The sequence below is a fragment of the Genypterus blacodes genome, unplaced genomic scaffold (assembly GCF_046128005.1).
Source record: "Genypterus blacodes isolate CSIRO-AG114 ecotype Tasmania unplaced genomic scaffold, CSIRO-AGI_Gbla_v1 ptg000067l_1, whole genome shotgun sequence".
Taxonomy (NCBI): Eukaryota; Metazoa; Chordata; class Actinopteri; order Ophidiiformes; family Ophidiidae; genus Genypterus; species Genypterus blacodes.
In genome coordinates this window covers 15,715,621-15,736,661 of record NW_027466879.1, presented here as the reverse complement: position 1 = coordinate 15,736,661, position 21,041 = coordinate 15,715,621, and the positions used below count along the sequence as shown (strand labels likewise).

At 40.5% G+C, this 21,041-nt stretch overlaps 3 protein-coding genes across 3 annotated transcripts; 1 reads left to right on the top strand and 2 right to left on the bottom strand.

The window, feature by feature from the left end:
* Positions 1–2,281: 2,281 nt before the first annotated feature.
* styx (serine/threonine/tyrosine interacting protein) lies at positions 2,282–6,481 on the top strand. Its single transcript, XM_076155828.1, has 11 exons — positions 2,282–2,475; positions 2,811–2,843; positions 3,056–3,109; positions 3,264–3,361; positions 3,484–3,544; positions 3,662–3,698; positions 3,777–3,816; positions 3,999–4,049; positions 4,349–4,421; positions 4,519–4,609; positions 5,903–6,481. The coding sequence occupies exons 1-11, from the start codon at positions 2,416–2,418 to the stop codon at positions 5,974–5,976; spliced, it is 672 nt and encodes a 223-aa protein (XP_076011943.1). The 5' UTR covers positions 2,282–2,415; the 3' UTR covers positions 5,977–6,481.
* A 342-nt stretch (positions 6,482–6,823) lies between these two features.
* Positions 6,824–10,427, bottom strand: gnpnat1 (glucosamine-phosphate N-acetyltransferase 1). The gene is made up of 6 exons (XM_076155827.1): positions 10,269–10,427; positions 8,724–8,891; positions 8,586–8,648; positions 8,252–8,379; positions 7,940–8,001; positions 6,824–7,852 (listed from the first exon to the last, which is right to left on the bottom strand). Exons 2-6 carry the CDS (start codon positions 8,875–8,877, stop codon positions 7,705–7,707), a joined length of 555 nt encoding a protein of 184 aa, XP_076011942.1. The 5' UTR covers positions 8,878–8,891; positions 10,269–10,427; the 3' UTR covers positions 6,824–7,704.
* A 1,270-nt stretch (positions 10,428–11,697) lies between these two features.
* On the bottom strand, positions 11,698–20,775 carry LOC143004629 (E3 ubiquitin-protein ligase AMFR-like). The gene is made up of 14 exons (XM_076155680.1): positions 20,612–20,775; positions 19,789–20,099; positions 19,593–19,685; positions 19,327–19,491; positions 18,180–18,332; positions 17,782–17,822; positions 17,351–17,483; positions 16,853–16,986; positions 16,621–16,731; positions 15,960–16,156; positions 15,287–15,390; positions 14,713–14,847; positions 14,196–14,389; positions 11,698–13,983 (listed from the first exon to the last, which is right to left on the bottom strand). Exons 2-14 carry the CDS (start codon positions 20,041–20,043, stop codon positions 13,839–13,841), a joined length of 1,860 nt encoding a protein of 619 aa, XP_076011795.1. The 5' UTR covers positions 20,044–20,099; positions 20,612–20,775; the 3' UTR covers positions 11,698–13,838.
* Between the last annotated feature and the right edge of the window lie 266 nt (positions 20,776–21,041).

The window sequence follows — 21,041 nt, the reverse complement described above, 5'->3', positions numbered from 1 at the left end:
TGCCATAATTCTTCTACTGTCTCTACTAGTTCTATTCATTATGTACAGTGACTGCAGGTACTGTAGTAATGAAAATAATGTACTGTATCTGGCAGTTGTAATAGTTTTTCTTCAAATAGTTGTCATAGTTTATGGGTGTGCTGCCCGCATACTGAAATTCAAGCAAAGCATTTATTACATTATAGTTTTATTATATATATATAAGTCGTTGAACAATGAGTTGGCGTGCGACTCACCATTCCAGCCACAGTTCCAGCCACTGTGGGTGGTGGGTGTAGTCCTTTTTGGACACAGCCAGTTGAATTATATGACTTTTATATGGCTATTTGTTTAAAAAAGGACTATTTAGGATATTTAATAATTAAGTTGAAATAGATATATATCTATAGTATATATAAATGTGACTCTACTTAAGTTATACATACAAATGATTCTCATTGGTATATTCTGTATTTTAGTTGAGATTTGGATTTTATGTTGAGATTTTTTCTTTACTCGCTAGATCAAAACAAAGAGCTGATCATTTTTGATTAATTCAATTTTTTAATCAGCCAAAACTAATAAATAATATATAATGTTTGAAAATGAAATATTTTAATAATTATTAAGTTGAGGGAATATTTTTTGATTTCAATTCTTAAAGTAAAAGAATAGAAGAAGCCCCCAAATAAGATGAGATATTAAATAAAGTCCAAAAAATACAACGATTCAACAAACAATAACGTTATTGAGTTTTAGAACCTTGTGCCTACTGGAATAAAAAATCAGACCTGTGAAAATATAATTAGAATAGACCATATAATGAACCCTGTCACCAACCCATACACCTCCAGTCCTAGGAGGAATATAACCACACATAGTGACTGGCAGGTACTTATCTCAATAATCTGACAAAAATGACTCATAGGTTCATCAGCAAAGCGACAGGATGAGAGTTCACAGTTCATGGTTAACCGAGCAGATGAAAAACATAGATAAGTGTATTAAATCATGAATAATACATAACAGCCATCCCTGCATGATACGGTTTCTTGAATCTTGCTAATTACATGCTCATAAGGAAATTAAAGCTTAACTTCTGATACATTCTCTTGAAGCACCAAGGCACTTTTAGACTGTGTAGCAAAACAAATATCTTGTCTGAGATTTAGCACTTCGATCTTTCTATTATGCCTTTTTTTTTTACCATGCAAAATATCCATGCCTGTGGTGAGCCATGGGGACTGCTGCGTAATACAGCTGTGGGGTTTCTCCTTGATCACATTCATCACATGCTTATAAAGGAAAAGCAAGCTGAGTGAGAGTGAGCGAAGACATCAATGGGATTTGTTGTTGTGTGGTTGATGTTGTTGCTTAGGAATAGAATGGAGCTGATAGTCATTGATAATCTAAAGGGACTTTAATGAGACATTCCAGTTAATATAGATAGAGCAACACATAAAAGAGAAAATGGGCATTGGGTCAAGCTGCCTGTTTTCCTATGCAGTGTGGTGAAAAGTTCTCCTGAGCAATGTAAGAGGAGCTGTGTTTGTCATTCATGCTGATTCTTATGTTCCACAACCCGTCCCTCTCTTTGGGGTGTCTGTGTGACACGTTTTTGGATTTCAGTCACATATCAAACACTCATTAACTAAAATGGCAGGAAGACAATTACAAAAACAATAACAATTCATCATAATGCTTTAATGGTTATGAGCACACTTAATGCCCAACATGAGGAATAATACCACATTGTGGTTGTGAGCCATGAATGACATTGTACTCTTCTTCATCAAGAAATGTAATGTGTTAGCCTGATGTGATGATTCCAAACCAAACTAAAGCATCCATATTTATCAAATATATTAACTTTGCTTTGATTGCATTTTAACTTGACAGATGATCAAAAGAGAACAGTTATCACAACAATGCATGAAAAAGGGGAAAAGGGATTTCAAACATTTGAAATCTGTTTTGAAATCCAATTTACTTAAAATATTATTTAAAAACCAATACAACCCAGTCTTTGTGCTTGCTTATAATAGTTTACAGATGAGCACCGTGCACAGATCAATCACACCGTATAATGCAGAGGGAGGCGAAAAAGAAAAGCCATCACTACTCTACTGTTATATTTATATATTGAGTATTTATTTTAGGCGAATATAGTGGTTTACTGTGTAACATGTGGAGCCAATAACCACATACTGTGCACTTCACACATAAACCGCCGTGTGTCGCTGTTGCTCAGTTCGCCGCCTCTCTCCTTGTCCTCATCCGTCTGTTGTGCGGTCACGTGACAAATCAGGGGCCAGCATGGCGGACTTGCATGTAGATCCTCAAAACAAACCGCAGCGTTTCTCCAGCTAACCCTGCCGTCACTAACATCTCTACCGCGCGTTAGGCCGGGCCGGCGGTGCCCGAAAGCCCTGCAGGATGGACGAGGCGAACAAGCTTCAGTTCCCGTCTCTGCCCACCACCAAGGAGGAGCTTCTGGTGTGTGTGCAGCCGTGAGCCGACACGTTCAGTGTTTGTGTGGCTAACGCTAGCCGCTAACTGTCAGCTTTATTGTTTAGCAGCGTAACACGCTCTCATCGGGACATAAACATAACACAGCACAAGTGTGTCGGTGCATGTAAATCTAATTCTTTCTTATACGTCAACATGGGCGTCACTCCTGTTCCTGTGTGTACTGTAGCCTAGCCTCACTGTAGCCACGTACCCACTGTCATGTTGCTCATTTGGCATCAATTCCTCACTTTTTGCTGTCTGAAATGACTTCAACACGTCCCCATAGTTTCTAATCATATTGTTTAAATGACTCTTTACAGGACTGGGCTTATCCAATGAGACGAGACATGCAGGTGCGTCATATGGGCTATAAGAGTTTGGAAAGCAGAATGTCCTCAGTTTTACATTCATTAACCTGGTCTGTCTGTGCATACTGATAAATATGTAACATTATGGTAAATCCGAGCGAAGCAGAACACCATAAATTAGATTTAACCTGAATATGTCATGTTAAAAGTCCCCACCTCTGTTCATATCAATGTTCCTGCTGTGTTTATGTTTGCAGGAGATTGTACCTGGACTGTTTTTAGGTCCATTTTCAGCTGCTATGAAAAGCAAGGTGAAAAATAATAATAAGAACACTTTTCATGCAAATTCACATCATTATTTGCAGCCCTTATTTGTACAGTTTAACCACTGTCACCCAGAGGCAGTGGCAGATTTATTTGTATATGAATAGCTCATGATTTCTCCCCTTTTATTTCTTCGTCCAGCTGCCAATTCTTGAAAGAAAGGGCATAACGCACATCGTGTGTGTCCGCCAAGACATTGAAGCCAATTTTATTAGACCTAATTTCCCTCATTCCTTTAGGTAAGTGTGGTGATCTGTGTGCTCTGCTTATACCTTTAAGGTGTAAAGGAATGGTTGCATGAAACCTTTTTTGAATGAATACTTACATGACAGCTGGTGTATTAAGTGTTGTATTTTTGCAGATACCTTGTATTAGACATTGCTGACAATCCAGTGGAAAATATAATAAGATTTTTCCCAACGGTGAGTTTGTAAAATTGTGCTATTTAACTTGTCAACACGTTTTTCTTTTCATGTTAGACGCATTAGACACATCCCCCTCCATGCTGATTGTAATTTGTGTTATTTCGCTCCGAACAGACTAAAGAATTTATTGATAACTGCTTAGCAACAGGAGGTAGGCATCTATCTAGTTCCATTTTTAAATCCCTTGTCACGTAGATAAGTATTTGATACATTTTTCCGTTTGTCTTAGGAAAGGTACTGGTTCACGGTAATGCAGGGATATCAAGAAGGTACGGTTTGATTTTTTACTTTATGACATTGTTTCATAGCATGATTCTACTCCATGTAATGACCCATAATATTCTCAGCTGTTGTCACAATATAGCTATAATGTTTGAGTGAAATGCTGGGTTAAGATACAACAGAACTCTATTTACAGCGAGGAATACAAAACTCTTATTTATCATTTCAGTGCTGCCTTAGTGATTGCATACCTTATGGAGACATTTGGGATGAAATACAGGTAAAGTAGTGCGTCTTACTACAAAAGAACAATACAACAAAACTGAATGTACAAAAAATAGGACACTTGTGATTGAAGATGCATTGTACCAATATTCCACAACAATGTGTATCATGTAATACCTTATTATCATGATTCTTACAGCAACATGATTGATAAAATGTCACATCATCCAGCTCCGAAAGACACAAATTCTATAGATGAATTGTAAAGTTTATGTTGTACATTGGTCGCTGAGCTTCTCGGTGGTTGACCGGAGTCTGTCAGAGGCTGTAACCCTGTCTGTGTTTCCTCTGCAGGGATGCCTTCAGCCACGTCCAGGAGAGGAGGTTCTGCATCAATCCCAATGCAGGCTTTGTGCATCAGTTACAGGTAAGCCACAACACAAAATTCTGATCAATCAACACGTGGCTTTGGTTGGACTGAGTGTGCGGTGAAAGTCGGCCTCTGATGACTGTTTCTTTCCTAGGAATATGAAGCGATCTACCTAGCCAAGTTGACCATTAAGATGATGTCACCGATGCAGTTGGGCAGATCTTTCTTACAGGCCGGGATGCCAGGTTTGTTTATATTGTACCCAGTCCTGCTCTCAGCCTCACATATCGTCACCTTGTTGTTTATAAGAGGAGATAATTGTCAGTTATGGAATGCAGAGAACCTTAACAATCTTCAGCCAGTCTTGTCCCAGGTCCCCAAGCTTATTTAGACACAGAGCAGCATGATTAGACTTTCACTCACATGTGTTCTCATTATCAGGAGACCACTTATAGATTTGGCTAAACATTTGCAAAAATAAGTTGAAACTGACGAAGCTAATTGGCATCGGCCATTCATGATTCCATTATTTGAAAGAACTGACACTTTGCTTTTGAATTTCAATGTAGCATATTTCAAGTAAAGGATGAAAACAGCCATGACAACATTTTGTACTACAGCCTCTCAAGGCATCAAAGTAATCTAGTGTTCGCTCTTGATACTAGTTAAAAGGAAACGGTCTGTTTTAAATATCCAATTATTTATCCCCACTAGCGGGTATCAACAATTTTGTCCAGCTCGTTTTCTTTTGTTCTATTTAAAATAATGTTACATCGGAAATCAAAGGCAAAGTGTCAGTTCTAAGAATGGTCCAGAATGAGACCAAGAATGGTCGATGCCCATTAGTTTTGTCAATTTCAATTGTTTTTTGGGTACATCTGTATGCTATCTGGATAACATCACAGGGAAACCACATATGTTCGTAGTCGAATTGTGATTGGCTCTCTTTTTAATCGTACAGTGGGGACACATTAAAAACACCCCTCCACTCCGCTAATGGAATTGCGACTCCCCCCTCCACCTTACAGAGACGGCATTGAATTATTTTAAACTAAATGAAGATCCGTCAAAGTAAGAAGTATAGATGGACAGGCTTAGAAAGCATAATGGCCTGCTTGCTGATCACATTGTAGCCAGCATCCAAAAGGACTCAGGCTGGTGCAAGGTGTAAAAAGTGACATCCCTCAGTCATGAATACAGTAAAAACACACAAAACAGTTTTGCCGATAGTTGACAGATGGCTTTGGCCTTGCAGGATCCACCCACACATGTATGGGTTGTAAGACACACATATGCACCTCAGTCATGAACACAGTAAAAACACACAAACCAGCAAAGCCAATGCAACACTCAACAATCGTATCATACTTGGGCTTAAACGCTCTGCTCTCCATGGAGCCTCCTGTAATGTGAATACTGTAAATTGCTCCGTTTTAGAAACCTTGATAAATTGGTAGCCACACAAAAGATATGCAAATTTTACCATCCATTTAGTTGTCGAATACTCATCTTAATTTGTTTTGCTTTTTTTTTACCAGGAAGCCGTAAACGCAGCCTAGAGGAGGATGAGGACTTTGGAGCAATGCAGGTCACAGCAGCACAGAATGGATGAGCTTTGCTGATATTTAGCCATGTGGCGCAGTGCACTCATTTTTTTTTACATTTTTAATGGGATTAAAAATGTAAATATTTGAACTTTTTTGTAGGGGGAAGGGATGTGGGTGGGCGGGGAGGTCGGGGCGCCTCTTGTGTCTGAGACATGGAGAGCTGATGGGATTGGGCAAATTTGATAACTTTTTTTTTTTTTTTTTTCTTGAGCTGTATGCACTGATGGGAGATTTTTTGCAGTTTTATAGTATTTAAAGCATTTTGCATTTGCAGCGGGACAGTATTGCAATAATGCACTTTCGATACTTGAATTTGTGTAGTTGACCAGAAGGGGGCAGTCGGCAAAAGGGAAAGCAGCGAGGACGGCTGCCCAGTGGAAGAGATGAGGAGGAATAACTCATGCCTTTGTTTGGGAAAAGTAGGAGTAATGGACTAATATCAGGCTTAACGTGGGATAGTAAGGAATGGAAAATAACGACTCACTGCTTAATAAACGAAGTCTGACTGAGTCCTGTTCAGCTGTGTTTATTCATGGAATCTGCTGCTTCATAACCTGAGTTTACTCAAATGTCACATGTTGAAAATAAAGAGAGGCAGTAACACATTGAGTCTCCAGTGACTTTAAGAATATTTGTCCTTCTGTAGTTCAACAGATGTCACAAGAATCCTTGCTGTGCACATTCACATCTGCCTCAGCCTCTTGGCCTTCATCAGTTCAGATTAATTTTACAAAATGTTCGATTTGAAGATTTAAAAAACAATTTCCTGGCATAACGGTGAGTCATAGACATGATCTCGCCCCAGCACCACGTTTGTAATTTTTTAGAAAAGAAATACAGCCAAGCAAACACTGCAGATCATAGATTTTATTGAATGATTACATATATAGAAATAAATTATGTTAAATATGTTCCCCAATTCTAAATACCAGCATTAAAAAACTACAAAAACATGGATAATTTACAGAGATGACTGATCAGTTCGCCATTGCACAAAATGTCCCCTGTTTAACTGTCCATAATTGCTAAATATAAAAGTCTCCCTTTGCCATTATGCTTTTTTTTTGTACAAGACTTGAAACATTAACAGTCTTGTCGCAAAGCCGCACTTCCATGTTTTGTATTGGACCGTTGGTCATAGGCAACCAGCAACACCCCTGTCAGAGGAGAGAAGTGTCTTCGGATGTATTATAGAGCACTTTGTATCAAGAACGATCAGAAAAATGCAACCAAATTCTCTTTCATTTTCCGAATAAATAATCCCCAAAAACAGCAAAAAAACTTTTCTTTGGTGACTTGCCTATGATGGTTGCCAGAGTAAATGTCAATACAGTAAATATGTGATCTATGTGTTAATGGAGGAATCAGTTGAAAAGAATAGATCAGTATAAAATTACTCTGATCTACAAAACCTTAACCCGATTTGATACCCTGCAGAAACTAATTATTGCAATTGTATGGTAACTTGATTTGTCTAACAGATCTTCTATCAGCACTGATTAACGGTGTAACAAAGTAAGACAGACAGACATTCATTCCTTCAGAGGGTGGGGTAAAGATGATGTCAGAGCTCCCCCCCTTGTTGAGGTAGCCTTGGTTACCAAAGGGGCGGAGCATGGTCGTTACAACATACAGTATTTGTTGACAATGGGCTGAGGGGGTTCAGGAACCGCTTGGCCCGATTTGCCAATTGTAATCCAAAACACACAGTCAACCTCAGGGCAGCGCAGTCGTCAGTCAAAGAATCGACACTGCATGTAGGCCTCGTTTGACGCGGCGTAACCAAACTTTTCGTAGAACGCCACGTTGTTGGGTCCACATTCCAGTGTGATTTTATAGCAATTCAATTTCTTGCTGAGGAGCGTGAGGGTTGAAACTAACCTATACGGGGCAAAAGAGAGAAAAAATGAAGAGATTTGCTCCGTTGAGGCGATCTTCAGCTCAGAGGACTGTTTCAGGTCTACTCACAGTTTCCCCAGCTGCTTCCCTCTGCAGACGTCGCTGACCACGACCTCCTCCACCCGGCCTCTCTGCAAACAAGACCACCCGATAGGTTTGCTATCGGATACTATCCATAGAATGTTACATGAAACCCCACCAGTTGGTCCAGCTTTATATTTCCAGTGAATTCTAAAGTTTCAAGATACCAAATATCTCTTAATTTTCGAGATACAAGTACTAAGAGTAAATCAGGTGAGTGTGACAGACTTGGACTTGGAGTATGAATGTCATTAGTGGTCATTTTATAAATCACATGATCAACACTGGGGCGTAACGTACCTTTGCACAGGAGTGGATGAATTTGTGTTCTGTGATCAGCGTAGCTGTGGCAACGATCTGCCCCACCGTTGTGTCTTCCACCACCACGACGTAGTAGTCTCCCGTCTCCTTCATGTGCTCAAACTTCTCTGGGAGCCAACAGACAGAATGATTTATCTTCATCATTCGTTAGATTCAAAGTTCAGCGTATATGGATTTGTATTATGGAGACGTCTACCACTAAGTTTGGTAACTTTGTTGACACATGCTCCCTTTCACATTGCAACTTTAAAGTAGGGAAAATAAGAAAGAGCAATCTATGACCCCTAGTGGCAGAAAGTAACACATCACTTACTCATGAACTGCTCCGGCGTGACATCACCAGCCCGAGTAAGTTCAGATAAAACTTGGAAGAATCCTGGAAGACAAAAGGTTGTGAGCACGTCTTAACACAAAGATGGCTATTGTCGTCAATGTCCATGATGTGTGTTACCCCTGTTATAGTCTGCAGAACAGAGCGGCCTCAGCACCAGGCCTTGGCCGGGGTTAGTTGGGGAGATGAGAGGAGAGAAGGAGACGGTGTTGCTGCTCCAGTCCAGCTCGTGGAGCAGGGAGGGCTCAAAGAGCGGCGTCTCGTCCAGCAGCATTCCACAATCTCTGCCTGGGGAACACGCACAAGTACTTAAGTTACACACCCCCACACACACACACCCATGCACATCTGAAGGTTTAGCTCAGTCATCCAGGCAGTTAGATGACGTTTAAAGTGCAAAGTACTGGACTTTCTTGTTGAGACTTAAAGTAAATGTGTTTCAAATTCAGCAGTGTGGTATATTGCATTAGGATCTGACAGATCTGAACATAGCTTCAAAGTTCCCAGTGTATAGACATATGGTTCCAGTTTTTGTTGTTGTTGGCAAATAAACCACAGGCATGGGGACACAATGACATCGCTCACAGAGGATGAATGAGATCAGAGAGGCTTTTTCTTTCCCCATTAGCGTCTAGGAAGTTCAAAGGCTTGGGACGCGTTTCACCAATCATCAGAAAGAGGAACATGTATTCATTCCCACCTGGCAACATCACTTGGACTGTTCCACAGGCAAGCAATGGACTCAACCACATCTGCATCTCGCCTACTGATTCCACTTTAACATCCAAGCCACAAACAGGTATCCAACTACTGATTTTTACTGTAATCCATCCTCAATGAAAGAGGTCATGTATGTTTGTTTTAAGTCCACAGACAGAACTTTGTCCTGGTAAATGTTTAAAGTTTAAAATTGCCGCCCCCTATTGAACAGACATGAACCAAAGTGTGCCAATAGTTGACAGATGGCTTTGGCCTTGCAGGATCCACCCACACATGTATGGGTTGTATGACACACACATGCACACAAGCAACACCTTGAGGTAATCTAAGGCAGCACTGTCCCACTTTCTTTCAGGATGTTGTCCAGGATCTGAAACGGTTGAGCCCGGCTGAGTTCCACGAACTCTCATTCATACAGGTCAAACTAAACTGCTGATGGATTTGTTGATTCCCATTCATGTCCTGAAGTTTAGTACTTCCGGTGATGAACTGGAATTACTTCTAGTTTCCACGGCACCGAAACACAAATACATGTTATCGTACAGGTGAAACAGCCAAGCAATGTTTACAGACTTAATAAATGTATGACCCCCTGTGAAGTAACAGGGACGGGACAAAATGTTCAGATTCAGAACCTGATTCGCGTTGGCAAGACGGGTAAACACAAGACAATAATTAGTGATGGTTACATTACAGAGACGACAGTCTAAAAACACTGTACTGTACTGTGCTGCGAAAAGTGACATTAGGCTCGCTCTAATATGCGTTAGCTCGATCGGCTAGTTAATGAGTTACATCAATCATAAATCGATAACTCTTAAATCGCCTACTGTCAAGTCGCCAGATGAAACGGACCGACACAGCTAGCTGCTAACGCCACCACTATAACTTAACACGTCATCCACACGTAAGGGTTCCATTAAAGACGGCGTATGTGTTACTTACCGATGAACGCCGCACGAAACGAGGTAAAATCTCGGGAAGGCTGCACCGCAAATGAAAGCCGGGCTGTCGTACCAGTTTACTCTGGGTTGGGCTCCATCGCTTTCCGTAACAGCGTGGCAGCTCCTGCTTCCGCCTGCCGAACAACTTGTGGCGTCATGACGTGGCAGAGACTCGGGGTAAAGGACACGCCCATGTGGGTAAAGGACGCGCCCACGTGACGTCGGTTTTTAAAAAAAACATAATAATGATAATAATAATAAATGAAAAGGACTTCACACCAAGGATCAACTCCACCACAAATCTAGTGTAATATATCCTACTAACCCCCAGGTATTTACAAAATATAAAATATAATGTATATGTATTATAAATCTGAAATGAGTGAATTTTGTCATTTTGGACTGAGACAGAGCCTATGTTTGAAGCAATACGTGTCTTTAAAGTGATCGTAAAGTAAAGGTATGAGTTTATTATAAAGATCTGGACAGAAATGGAACTCTACTTGAACAGAGCAGAAGTCCTCAAGTCTTTGGACTTGCCTTGAAAATCATTTTTAGTTAGTACATGTTCATTTTGTTCTCTCTCCTTATAATATTTTCTTTTAGATATGTTCTTTAAATAATGTTTCTATGAAAAAGACTAATATTACAGACATACTGAAACTTTAAAACATGGGTTTTGAGCTTAAATCGAAACATTTGGCAATCATCCAATGTTTACAAATTCTGCATATTTTAGACCATAATGTTGAAAATGCTCTTTATGACACAGAACCCATGTTAATAATATAAGATTTTTATTAATAATATAAGAAAACTAAATATGAGTAAACATATGTCGCATGTCTTATTGAATTGTTTCTAGTGTTCCATCTGTTCATCTATTCCAGTGGTTCTCAAACTTTTTACATCAGGTACCACCTCAGAAAATATTTGGCTCTCCAAGTACCACTACTATGGCCGATGTTAAAATACAGTAGCGTAGGCCTACCCTATTCAGCTGCTATGCAAAATTAGATTAGATTAAACTTTATTGTCATTGAGCAAAGTACAGGTACAAGCCAATGAAATGCAGTTAGCATCCAACCGGAAATGTCCTCTTATTTATTTTGACCTTTGTCAGTCATATTGTACAAATTGGTACCACACACACACACACACACACACACACACACACACACACACACACACACACACACACACACACACACACACACACACACACACACACACACACACACACACACACACACACACACACACACACACACACACACACACACACACACACACACACACACACACACACACACACACACACACACACACACACACACACTGGCTTCACTTTTTAACAGCAGCTTTATCTTGAATGTTAAGACCTCTCTGTCTGAAACACGGATGGAAAAAAACAGATCAAAAGATTTAGATCTTGTCAAAAAGCCATAGAAGCTCTGTTTATTGAGTCTTTCGTATTAACACTTTTTACAAAAAACTAGATTTACAGAAATTATCCATAACTCAATCATTCTTGATTTAGGCACAAAATACAGGAAAGCTCTGTCCAAAATGTAATCTTGATGAAATAAGAAATGGTTATGAAAAACAACCAGTGAATAGGAAAATACATAATGTATATTAAAAGTAGTTCAATAACGATGAATGATGAACTGATAATGAAAACCCCACATTCCGAAACTTTCCAACAATTTAAAACTTTTAGTCCGATTATATCCTGTAATCAAAGTCTTATGTTGCATTTCTTCGATCAACAACACCAAAATCAAGTTTGAGCGATAAAGTAACACACATTAAAGACCACAACACTCCAGCTTTTAGTGGAAGGTTGTGGGCTGCTCTTTGGGATAAAGAAGAAGGAAACAAAAGCACTTTTCTACGTTCATGCAAAATTCATTTCAGACTGCCCTCGCACTGTAATTACAGAAGTGAAATTCAACACAGTGTCCAACCTTGTATCCGTCCATATGTTTAAAAACACTTACAGTTCCATTGTAACCTGACAAAACGCAGCTTCGTAAAGTCCATACTACAATACTGTACAATGCTGTACATTATTGAGATAATATCAGCATGGGAGGCCATACTATGAAGAGTTGTGAACTCCAGAAACTTGCAGAATACCATAAAACTTAACAGTAACCCTTGCTACCAGACACACTGTTGGTGTTGGGGGGAGACAGAAAGGAAAAAAACATCTGCTGAAAGTTTTATAGGCTGTGACATCAGACGGACAAATGTTGAAGATTACGCAACCCCTGCTATCATTGTCTTTTCACTAAGTACTGTCGTCTGCATCAGTGGACAAAGGCCACACAGAGGAAACACCTACAGTATATACGTCTCGGTGTTTCCTTATAGTCTATAAAGATTTTCAGTCTTCCCGGTCAGAGGATATCTAGAAGCAGCAGGTCAAAGGCAAATAAAAATACTGAAGACATTTGGCTACTTATCAAAGAGGACTAATCAGTTCTACTGATGAAGAACAAGAGGCTTTACCAATAGACATGCTGAAGCCTCATAGATGAGCAGTGGAAACATTGTCCAAGATGTACCAGCAAGTCTAGTTGCCTATGGCTTTCTTCTAGAAACCTCAAAATTCCTAAAAAGTGGATCATCAGTGGATTACTATGCCAAGTAGAAAACTCTACCGTTTCATTCAAAGAGAACTTAAGATTCATCAAGTTTCCGATATAATGTGTGGAGATGAAAGTCACTTTGCTGCCACCGGTGATTAAAAATAGAGACTAAGATTCCAGGTGTTCCCCCTACATAACATCATTAAAACTGTGTGTGATGGGAGTAATCCAATACTAAATACAGAGCAACCCAAGTGGGTCAAAAATACTGTTTGCAGCATTTTGATAGGTACATTCATATTTGACAGAAAGACTGAAAAGAAAATACTAAAGTGACATTCTCTTACTTCAAAGCATGAAATAAAACATTACACATTTGTTATTATTTAGCCTACTCTTAATTCACAGTTGTAACTCAGAAAAGAACACAAAAACATCACACGTTTCTCCATCCAGAATAGAAACCCTTCTCACATGAAACAAAAAGTTGAAGTCTGATTTACAAAAAAGAACCCAAAAAGTAGCTTAAACTAGCAGTTGCACCTTCAGAGCCCTCTGTGACATGGATCTTCTCAATGCAAAGCATGCTCATTTCTAACAGCCGCTCTCAAACAAGGCAGACGCCGACTCTCTGCTGAAGCTGGTGTTTACAATGTGTGACTGGTAAATAAAAGGACAATGCAACCTCGCGGTCCGACTAATTGAATAATGCTCAAAAACCCCGGCTGGTCTCAGTGATGCAGAGGCCATTGACCAATTCACATCAATTCAAGTCCCATCTTAATTTGCAGACCAAAACAGCCAAACTCCATTTGCAGCCAACGGCCATGTTGCAATGCTTTTGTTTTGAATTATAATTTTGCGTGGCGATTACCATTGACTGTACAACGAGGTTGAGATAGCTCGGCCGATGCCTCTAAAGGTGATACTGTGGTAGAAACTCCTGTGAGGAGCTGTTAAAGCCAATGTGTTGATCAGGGCGCAGGGTCTTGGAGGTTTTGGATACGTCTTTCTGCAGCTGCTGCCATTGTTCTACGTCTATCCATCTCTGGGACTAAGTCCTCCTCCAGTCCAGGCAAATCCTCATCCTGGTCCCCAGGACTCTTATTCAGATATCTCCTACAGAGGAGTAATGAAGAACATGTAAGACATAATAAGGGGGAAACATGTCTATCAGGATTCTCTACTAGACAAGAATACATCTTCAAACCAAATGACCAAACCTGTCAGCTACTCCAAATGAGGAAGGCCTTTAAAACGTGATATGTTTCTCAAGCCTGCAACATCCTTCCCTATAAGGTTAGAGACCCCCCAACGTGCAATGGACCAACCTCCGTGCGTGTTGAAGCAAATCCTCTTTTCTCAGCTTTAGCATCTTCTGTCTCTCCTCGGCCGACTTGGAGAAGCGACTGCCTCTGACCTCCATGTTGTCTGGGTCACTGATGTTTTGCTCAGCTGCTCCACTAGGCCCTGCTTGATCATCTGGGCCACGGTTCATCTGTATAGGGGACTGCTCTATGGCCTGCTGAGTGGACATAATAACAAAGTGAAAGGTTGTTACTAACTTTTGAAAGAAACTACAGGGATATAGTGCAGGACACAAGAGAGCATGCTGTTCAAAAACACCACATATCTGGAGAAAATAAGAAAATCATGACTAATGGGCATTATGGTTTTAAAACGACAATAAAACAAACATTTAGTGGAGAATGAAGAATTGTTAGCCTTCAAAAGTCTAACCTCACAGTCAGAGGCCTTCTCTGGTTCACACAGCAGGTTCTCATAGCCAACAATGGAAGAAAACATGACCAATGCTAACCATTATCCTTACACACCCAGATGACTTACCTGTGTAGGAAAAGGCACCTGGATGCGTCCCTCAAGGATGTTGTCAGTGGTGACCTCAACAGAGCGGGTCAACTGCAGATCCTGCATCACCAAGTAAGAGGGCACCTGAGGAAACATCTCCTGGATCTGATGCGCCTAGTGACAGGATACGAAGCAGGATGAGGTGGAGAGAACATCATAATGTGTGTGGAGGCTCAAAGTCATTTTTTTTAAAAGGAAATGCAAAAGCTCTAGTAAAGCATATCAGCTATTGCAAGGTGCGTATTGGTACCCATGTGCACTGCAGCACAACTACATTCATTGAGTCTTTAACAATGCTCTGTTTGAACAGAGAGAAAGCAAATTAAAATAATGCATAATCCACGAAACAGGACTGGATATATTTGACATCAGAGCTCTGTCCTGATATATTGGGCATTGGGTCACTCGCATTGATATTCTAGTTGGGACTGTGCATGTAACTGGTAATAATAGAGGGGAACATGATCCAATACCTGCCATCAAAAAACATCTATGTCATTTCTGTCACTACCCCTAACATCATCAAGACACCAGGCAGTGTACATAAACTTACCATGGCTGTAAGCTGAGAATTGTTGGCCTGAGCAATGCCCAGGATATTGGTCGTGTGCATTACTTCCACTGAGAAACTTGGCAACCAGCTGGCAATGCGCGATCCTGTTAAGAGAATGCATAGATTTCATAATCTCACACAAAGTATATCTGTATAGGGACAAATCTACCAAAAGGTGTGTGTGTGTGTGTGTGTGTGTGTGTGTGTGTGTGTGTGTGTGTGTGTGTGCGCGAATTTAAATTCATAGAATATACTACATATAATGTGTTAAAGTCAGGGTGTTGGAGTTAGGCAAGGTGGAGTGGCAAAATGTAAAGCTCTGTATCTCAAACAGGTCTGTGGCTAGGAAGAACCTTCAAAATCCGCGAACACATTTTCTATACGTCTACTCTTTCTGATGGTGCTTTATTAGGGGCAAAGCAACAAGGCCTGAACCGTATTGTACTTTTAGCATCATTATTCTACAAACTAAGTCATGACCTTTTAACTATGCCCAGAGACTACTCAAAACTGTTCAGGCTTGTTTCACAAACAGGTGGTGGCAGGTGAGGCAGCCGAGCAGTTGGAGCATGTCTTTGAGTGCATTTCTATCTTAAATTATGATTTACATGAATTACAAGAATTTCACAAAAGGTATTCATGTTCAGATTTGTGTATGACTTGTAAGACTTGCCATCAAAGTGGAAGAAATGGTTGTGCTGATTGATATGTTGTCGGGCATCTGGAGCAGCTCCTGCAGGGCCTATGTTGCCTTCAATGCCCCCAGCTTGCTGCGGGCTTCTCGGCTGGCCCCCGTCACCATTAATGTTCAGGGATGTCCGACATGTGGGACAGGAGGTGTCCTGCTCCAGCCAGGAGCGCAAACAGGAGCTGGAAAAGCACAATAACACAGGCCAACAAACACACTAAGTCAAAAACATTATGACAATATAGTATGACAATATGCCTTTACTTTGTATTAAAGATGGCACATATTTACTGTGGCTACACTTTACTCAACTGATCAGGATCTGTAAAGGGCCTCTTAATAATATGATTATTAAAATGTGAAAAATATGCCTTCTAATATTTGTCTTTACCACATACAATGACCCTATCTGATTTGCCAGAAAACTATACCAATAAGCTGAATTTTGGGCTACTGCACATAAGGTGTGCATGCCTACTATTCCCGCATCCTTTAAGTTAAAAGACATGGTGTAATTAAGATGGCAAAAGGATGCCAACATAACTATACCAAAGGTGAACTAAATTGCATTTGACATTCACAAATACAACTCCTTTATGTATCATGCGTAGCTGCAACCCTTGATGATGGGAAAACCATTGTTTACTTGTGAAAGAGATGGCCACAGGGAAGTTTTCGAGCCGTCAACATGGCATCCCAACAGATGGCACAGTCATCATCATTCGCTGCAAGCTCTTCTGCAGTAGCAACGGCAAATCTAAACAAAAATACAATACATACAGTTCACAGTACTGTCATTAGAAAGAAGCCAAATTATATAGACGAGTAAAGCCTCGGAGAAACCCTGAGAGGAAAACAAAACAATCAAGTCAAATCACCTGGCCTCCATGTTGTTGATGACACGAAGGTAGTTCTTATGGCGGCGAATGCGGCGCTGGACTTCAAAGAAGAGATAACGCAGTTGCATGAAGATAACGAGGCTCGCCATGGACAGCCAGATGTTACCGAAAAGCTGATAAAATGAAAGGTGGACAAAAGTAGATAGAGCAAGATGAGAAGGGAGGAGAAACTGGATGAGAACAAGCTTATGTCAAACTTATTGAAAAATACACATTTCTCATGGCCAAGTTAGATAAAGCAATGCTGCTCTCTGTAACCTATGAATAAAAAAAATTATGTTTACATTTAGTTAGCAAATTGTACAGTTTCAGTCATCACAGTGCAGTAATTTCAAAAACAATAGTTGCTGCAGATTCATTTAGTAAAGTTGGATTTGCTCATTAAAATATGCTGCTATCATTTTAAGTTGGAGTTAATACTGTATACCAGGACATTGGCATAAGCTTAGTTATGCTGGAGAGGCCACTCTGTCTCACCAGCATGTGGATATGGTGCATGAGGTCCAGAAACAGCATAGACAGCTCCATGATGAAGTCGGTGTAGTATACGTATGTTCCCTTACTCTCCCACGTCCCTGGGTGGTTCAGATCCCACAGATGGATGGAGTATCTGAAGGAGCACACAATATTTGGACTGAATGATGACTGATAACAATTATGGAAATAGGCCAAAACTGCTGAAGGATTTACCTATGTACAGGAAAGACACATATCACAATGAGTTCCCACAAGCCAGTTATAGTTTGAGGACAAAACTTTCACATAATCCTGTCAGAGAACCCTTTCATCTGGACCACAAACAATGGTGCTCATATTAGTCCTGTAAGACTTTAAATCCACTGCTGTGACAGTGCGAGGAGATATAATAGGTGTGTGTGAGTGTGTATGAAGGCATCAAAGGGACTTACCGCATAATGACATGTCCAGTACGTACAGTCACAAGTAAACACTGTAGAAAAGGGTGCATAGGTAAATAAATGATGTACTCTTTGTGGTCTACTTTTCAAAAACAACAATACTAAATATGGCATGAGAGTTGCTGTGACTTAAAAATGCAACATCTGGTTCAAATGAAAGAGATTGTCTGCTACAAAGATGATGATCAGCCTTACCAAACGCATCTACTCTATACCAACTGATTTAACCTACTGATTAGATTTCATGCCACCTGCTTTGTTAAACATACAGTGATGAGCATAATGTAGAGTTTGCGTGAGTTTGAGTGTCGTCAGATTGTTTACAAGACAATTTATAAGTACATACAGAGGGGTCTCAATCTCAACAAGTTGTGGGTCCAGGTTCTTACCTCTGCTGCCATGAAAGAGAGTGTGTGTAAGCCATGGGAAGCTCCCAGCAAACCACAGACCACAGCCAGGCCACAGCAGTCCAGCAGCAGGGAAACAAGCAGACACAACACTCGCACATGGCTGTTCATGGGAGTGGAGGGGGAGAAAGAAAGCTGTGTGGGGGGGGAAACAGGACAAGTTCATTTACATTGACAATACATTTACATTGCTAGACAAATAAACTTGACTTAGCATGACTAGCTGTAACAACTTAAGAATTTATAGTGGGCCTTTATAGTGGACGACTGAATGATTCAGAATTGAATGAATTTCCCGAAGGGGGAGTACCTCTCTATCTAGAACGCATTAACTATGAGAATTGTTGAATTTTCCATACAGAAAATTTACATTTAAGTAGCAATATATCTCAAAAAATATACAGCATATGCATGCAGGTTTCCCCCGAAATCTGGAGAACAGCTTACTTATAAGCAAGTGATTAAATCTGATATTTGTTTTTCAAAACATGCAGAACAAAATTTGATACTTGGTCGTGTCGCCCAATGGAGGGAAACTGGATCAGCAGCCAAACATGCCTTTACACGGCTCTATGAATAGATCCAGAGTTGAAAAGGATACACTGTATGGTCACACACAGTCTTTTAGAGGACAGTCAGTACACTCTTAGCAAGGCTCCATTTATACATTTGCCTTAAAGTGTGTGTCCTTGTGACTGCAATTAGCCTCTGTCTCTATGAGTAATAGAACAACCAGATAAACCACCATAATTATGGCTAAGGAGGTTTATCAATGTTAGGCTAAACTAGTCATTTGCATTGGCTTATCTCTTCTTAGAACCAGTTAAGCATGGAAATACAATACTTGTAAAGGCAATATGGTTGTGCAACTGAAGTTTCAGTATTCGTCAATTGTACCCTGGCAAATACATAAGCGCTCACACTGTCCTTCGCACTTAACTAATCTAATTAAAAGATGCTCATCCGAGAAGGACAAACTCAACTCAGAAACAAAAAGACACATTGATTGTGGCCCACCCCAACAGTTCATGACACACAGTTGTACATTGTATCATGTTTGAAAAAAGCTCTATTAACCTCTATGAAAGACCCATGCCCAATGAAGCAGGAGCACAAATGCCTTACTTACATATTCAAAGCGGTCTTTGCAGAGTTGTACCATGAGGTGGAGAAAGACGAGGGCAGAGAACCACAGGCACCACATGACCACCTCTGCCACTGTCTGAACGTTCAGTACGCCAAAGATAAAGATGAACTTGTAGAAGATGAAGTTCCAGAACTTGTCTTTCAGGTGCTGAGGTATGAAAATAGAGCAAACAGCATGTCAACCCATAAAAATGTAATAAAGTGCAATATTGTTTGCATTTTTCAGAAAATGAGACAGACAGAACTCACCTGCTTCTCACTAACTCTAAGGGGGCCAAACACTACATACTGAATCATCTTTGCGATTAACATCAAGGAGCAACAGAACGTGTTGACCAATACCTAGGGAGGCACAATCAATAAAGACACTGTCAGTCTTCATAACATGCTGACAGTTATCAAGCAATACCATACGATAAAGTAATCCTTTCTAAATGATACTCACCCAAACAAAGAGACTATCAGAGACAAGGTACCACAGCACAGTGGTTGCCAGTTCTGGGTCAGTGATGTCATTGTTTAGGTGTGTAACGTCCACATCGGAGGGAGATGGCGTTTCCTCCGATTCCAAGGCCCCGTAGCCTGGATCCGTCACAGTGGTGTAGGCGCTGAAGATGCTCCCGGCGAGGAGAGCCACGCTCAGCGCCGTGTAGGTCTGCAGGCTGGGCCATGGAAACCTCTCCAGGAACATCAGAGGCATCGCTATGCTCAGGTTCCACTTCCCTACTGCGAGTAACAGACCCGAGCCCAAATAACCTGTGAGGAAGGCACAATACGTGAAGTTTACTTCCCTTCACTTTACCTCAATTGAACGCCACATCAATATGACAATCCCCTATACAGTGACGTTGATAAAATACCGAACCGATCGTTGTATAATTTGGTACATGGTTAATCCTTTTACACAACTACGACGTGTTTGGGCACGTATGTAGTGAGGGACAGGTTAGCCTTGTTACGTTAGCTAACTCCAGATACCAAGTGACGCGAACTAAGCTTTATACGTTAAATGAAGACGCAAAACGCTCACATATTGGTCCTATTTGTGCAAAGTGTACACTTAAGCCCACACAAAGAAAGTCGAACCGTAAGCCAACGACCAAAGTGACTCAAACCTAAGTCGAATAGTGGGAGTTCGCTGACATCTTAGCCTTGTTACCTGGCTAACTTTAGCTAACGTTAGCTTACTAGTTAGCCCATCTTAGCCACGTATGTACACAGTGTGAGCTTCACTCCGGGCTTTAAACTCGTATGAAGGCAGCACGTACAGTTTGGTGGAAATACTTCGATCTGATGTCCAGCGTCCCCCGCTTAGTCGGCGTTTGGATTTAAAGGCGTTGCAATGAGAATATCCTTGTTGTCAACTCAATAGCGTCATGTTTGGTTTGGCGAGAGCTACGTTGAGAACAGACTAGCTAGCGCATTGCAACGACGTCATCGCAAATGTCTGTAACGTCACTCACAGGGATTCTATATATGTTTTCATTCTGTGTCGTGTTTGAATCTTCTATGTACACATATTGAATAAAGTACAGCAGTAAAGATAGTAAATATAGTTTTGTGTCATTTTGTCATACTTCTAAATCATAATTAATTACTTCCTGCAAAACCAGGCAGCAGGTTATTATAGATAGATAGATAGATAGATAGATAGATAGATAGATAGATCTAAAGGTACACATTGGCAAATAAAAATAA

Excerpts from the sequence above, each read along its gene's own strand:
- gnpnat1 (XM_076155827.1), bottom strand. The coding sequence starts at position 8,877 with ATGCTGCTGGACGAGACGCCGCTCTTTGAGCCCTCCCTGCTCCACGAG. Across the intron at positions 8,380-8,585 it reads CACGCCGGAGCAGTTCATGA|AGAAGTTTGAGCACATGAAG; the intron begins GTAAGTGATGTG and ends GTTGGCTCCCAG. Across the intron at positions 8,002-8,251 it reads TCATCCACTCCTGTGCAAAG|AGAGGCCGGGTGGAGGAGGT; the intron begins GTACGTTACGCC and ends TCTTGTTTGCAG.
- LOC143004629 (XM_076155680.1), bottom strand. The coding sequence starts at position 20,043 with ATGCCTCTGATGTTCCTGGAGAGGTTTCCATGGCCCAGCCTGCAGACC. Across the intron at positions 18,333-19,326 it reads GCAAAGACCGCTTTGAATAT|CTTTCTTTCTCCCCCTCCAC; the intron begins GTAAGTAAGGCA and ends CCCCCCACACAG. Across the intron at positions 17,484-17,781 it reads ACTGGACATGTCATTATGCG|ATACTCCATCCATCTGTGGG; the intron begins GTAAGTCCCTTT and ends GTGCTCCTTCAG.
- styx (XM_076155828.1), top strand. The coding sequence starts at position 2,416 with ATGGACGAGGCGAACAAGCTTCAGTTCCCGTCTCTGCCCACCACCAAG. Across the intron at positions 3,362-3,483 it reads AATTTCCCTCATTCCTTTAG|ATACCTTGTATTAGACATTG; the intron begins GTAAGTGTGGTG and ends GTATTTTTGCAG. Across the intron at positions 4,610-5,902 it reads CTTACAGGCCGGGATGCCAG|GAAGCCGTAAACGCAGCCTA; the intron begins GTTTGTTTATAT and ends TTTTTTTACCAG.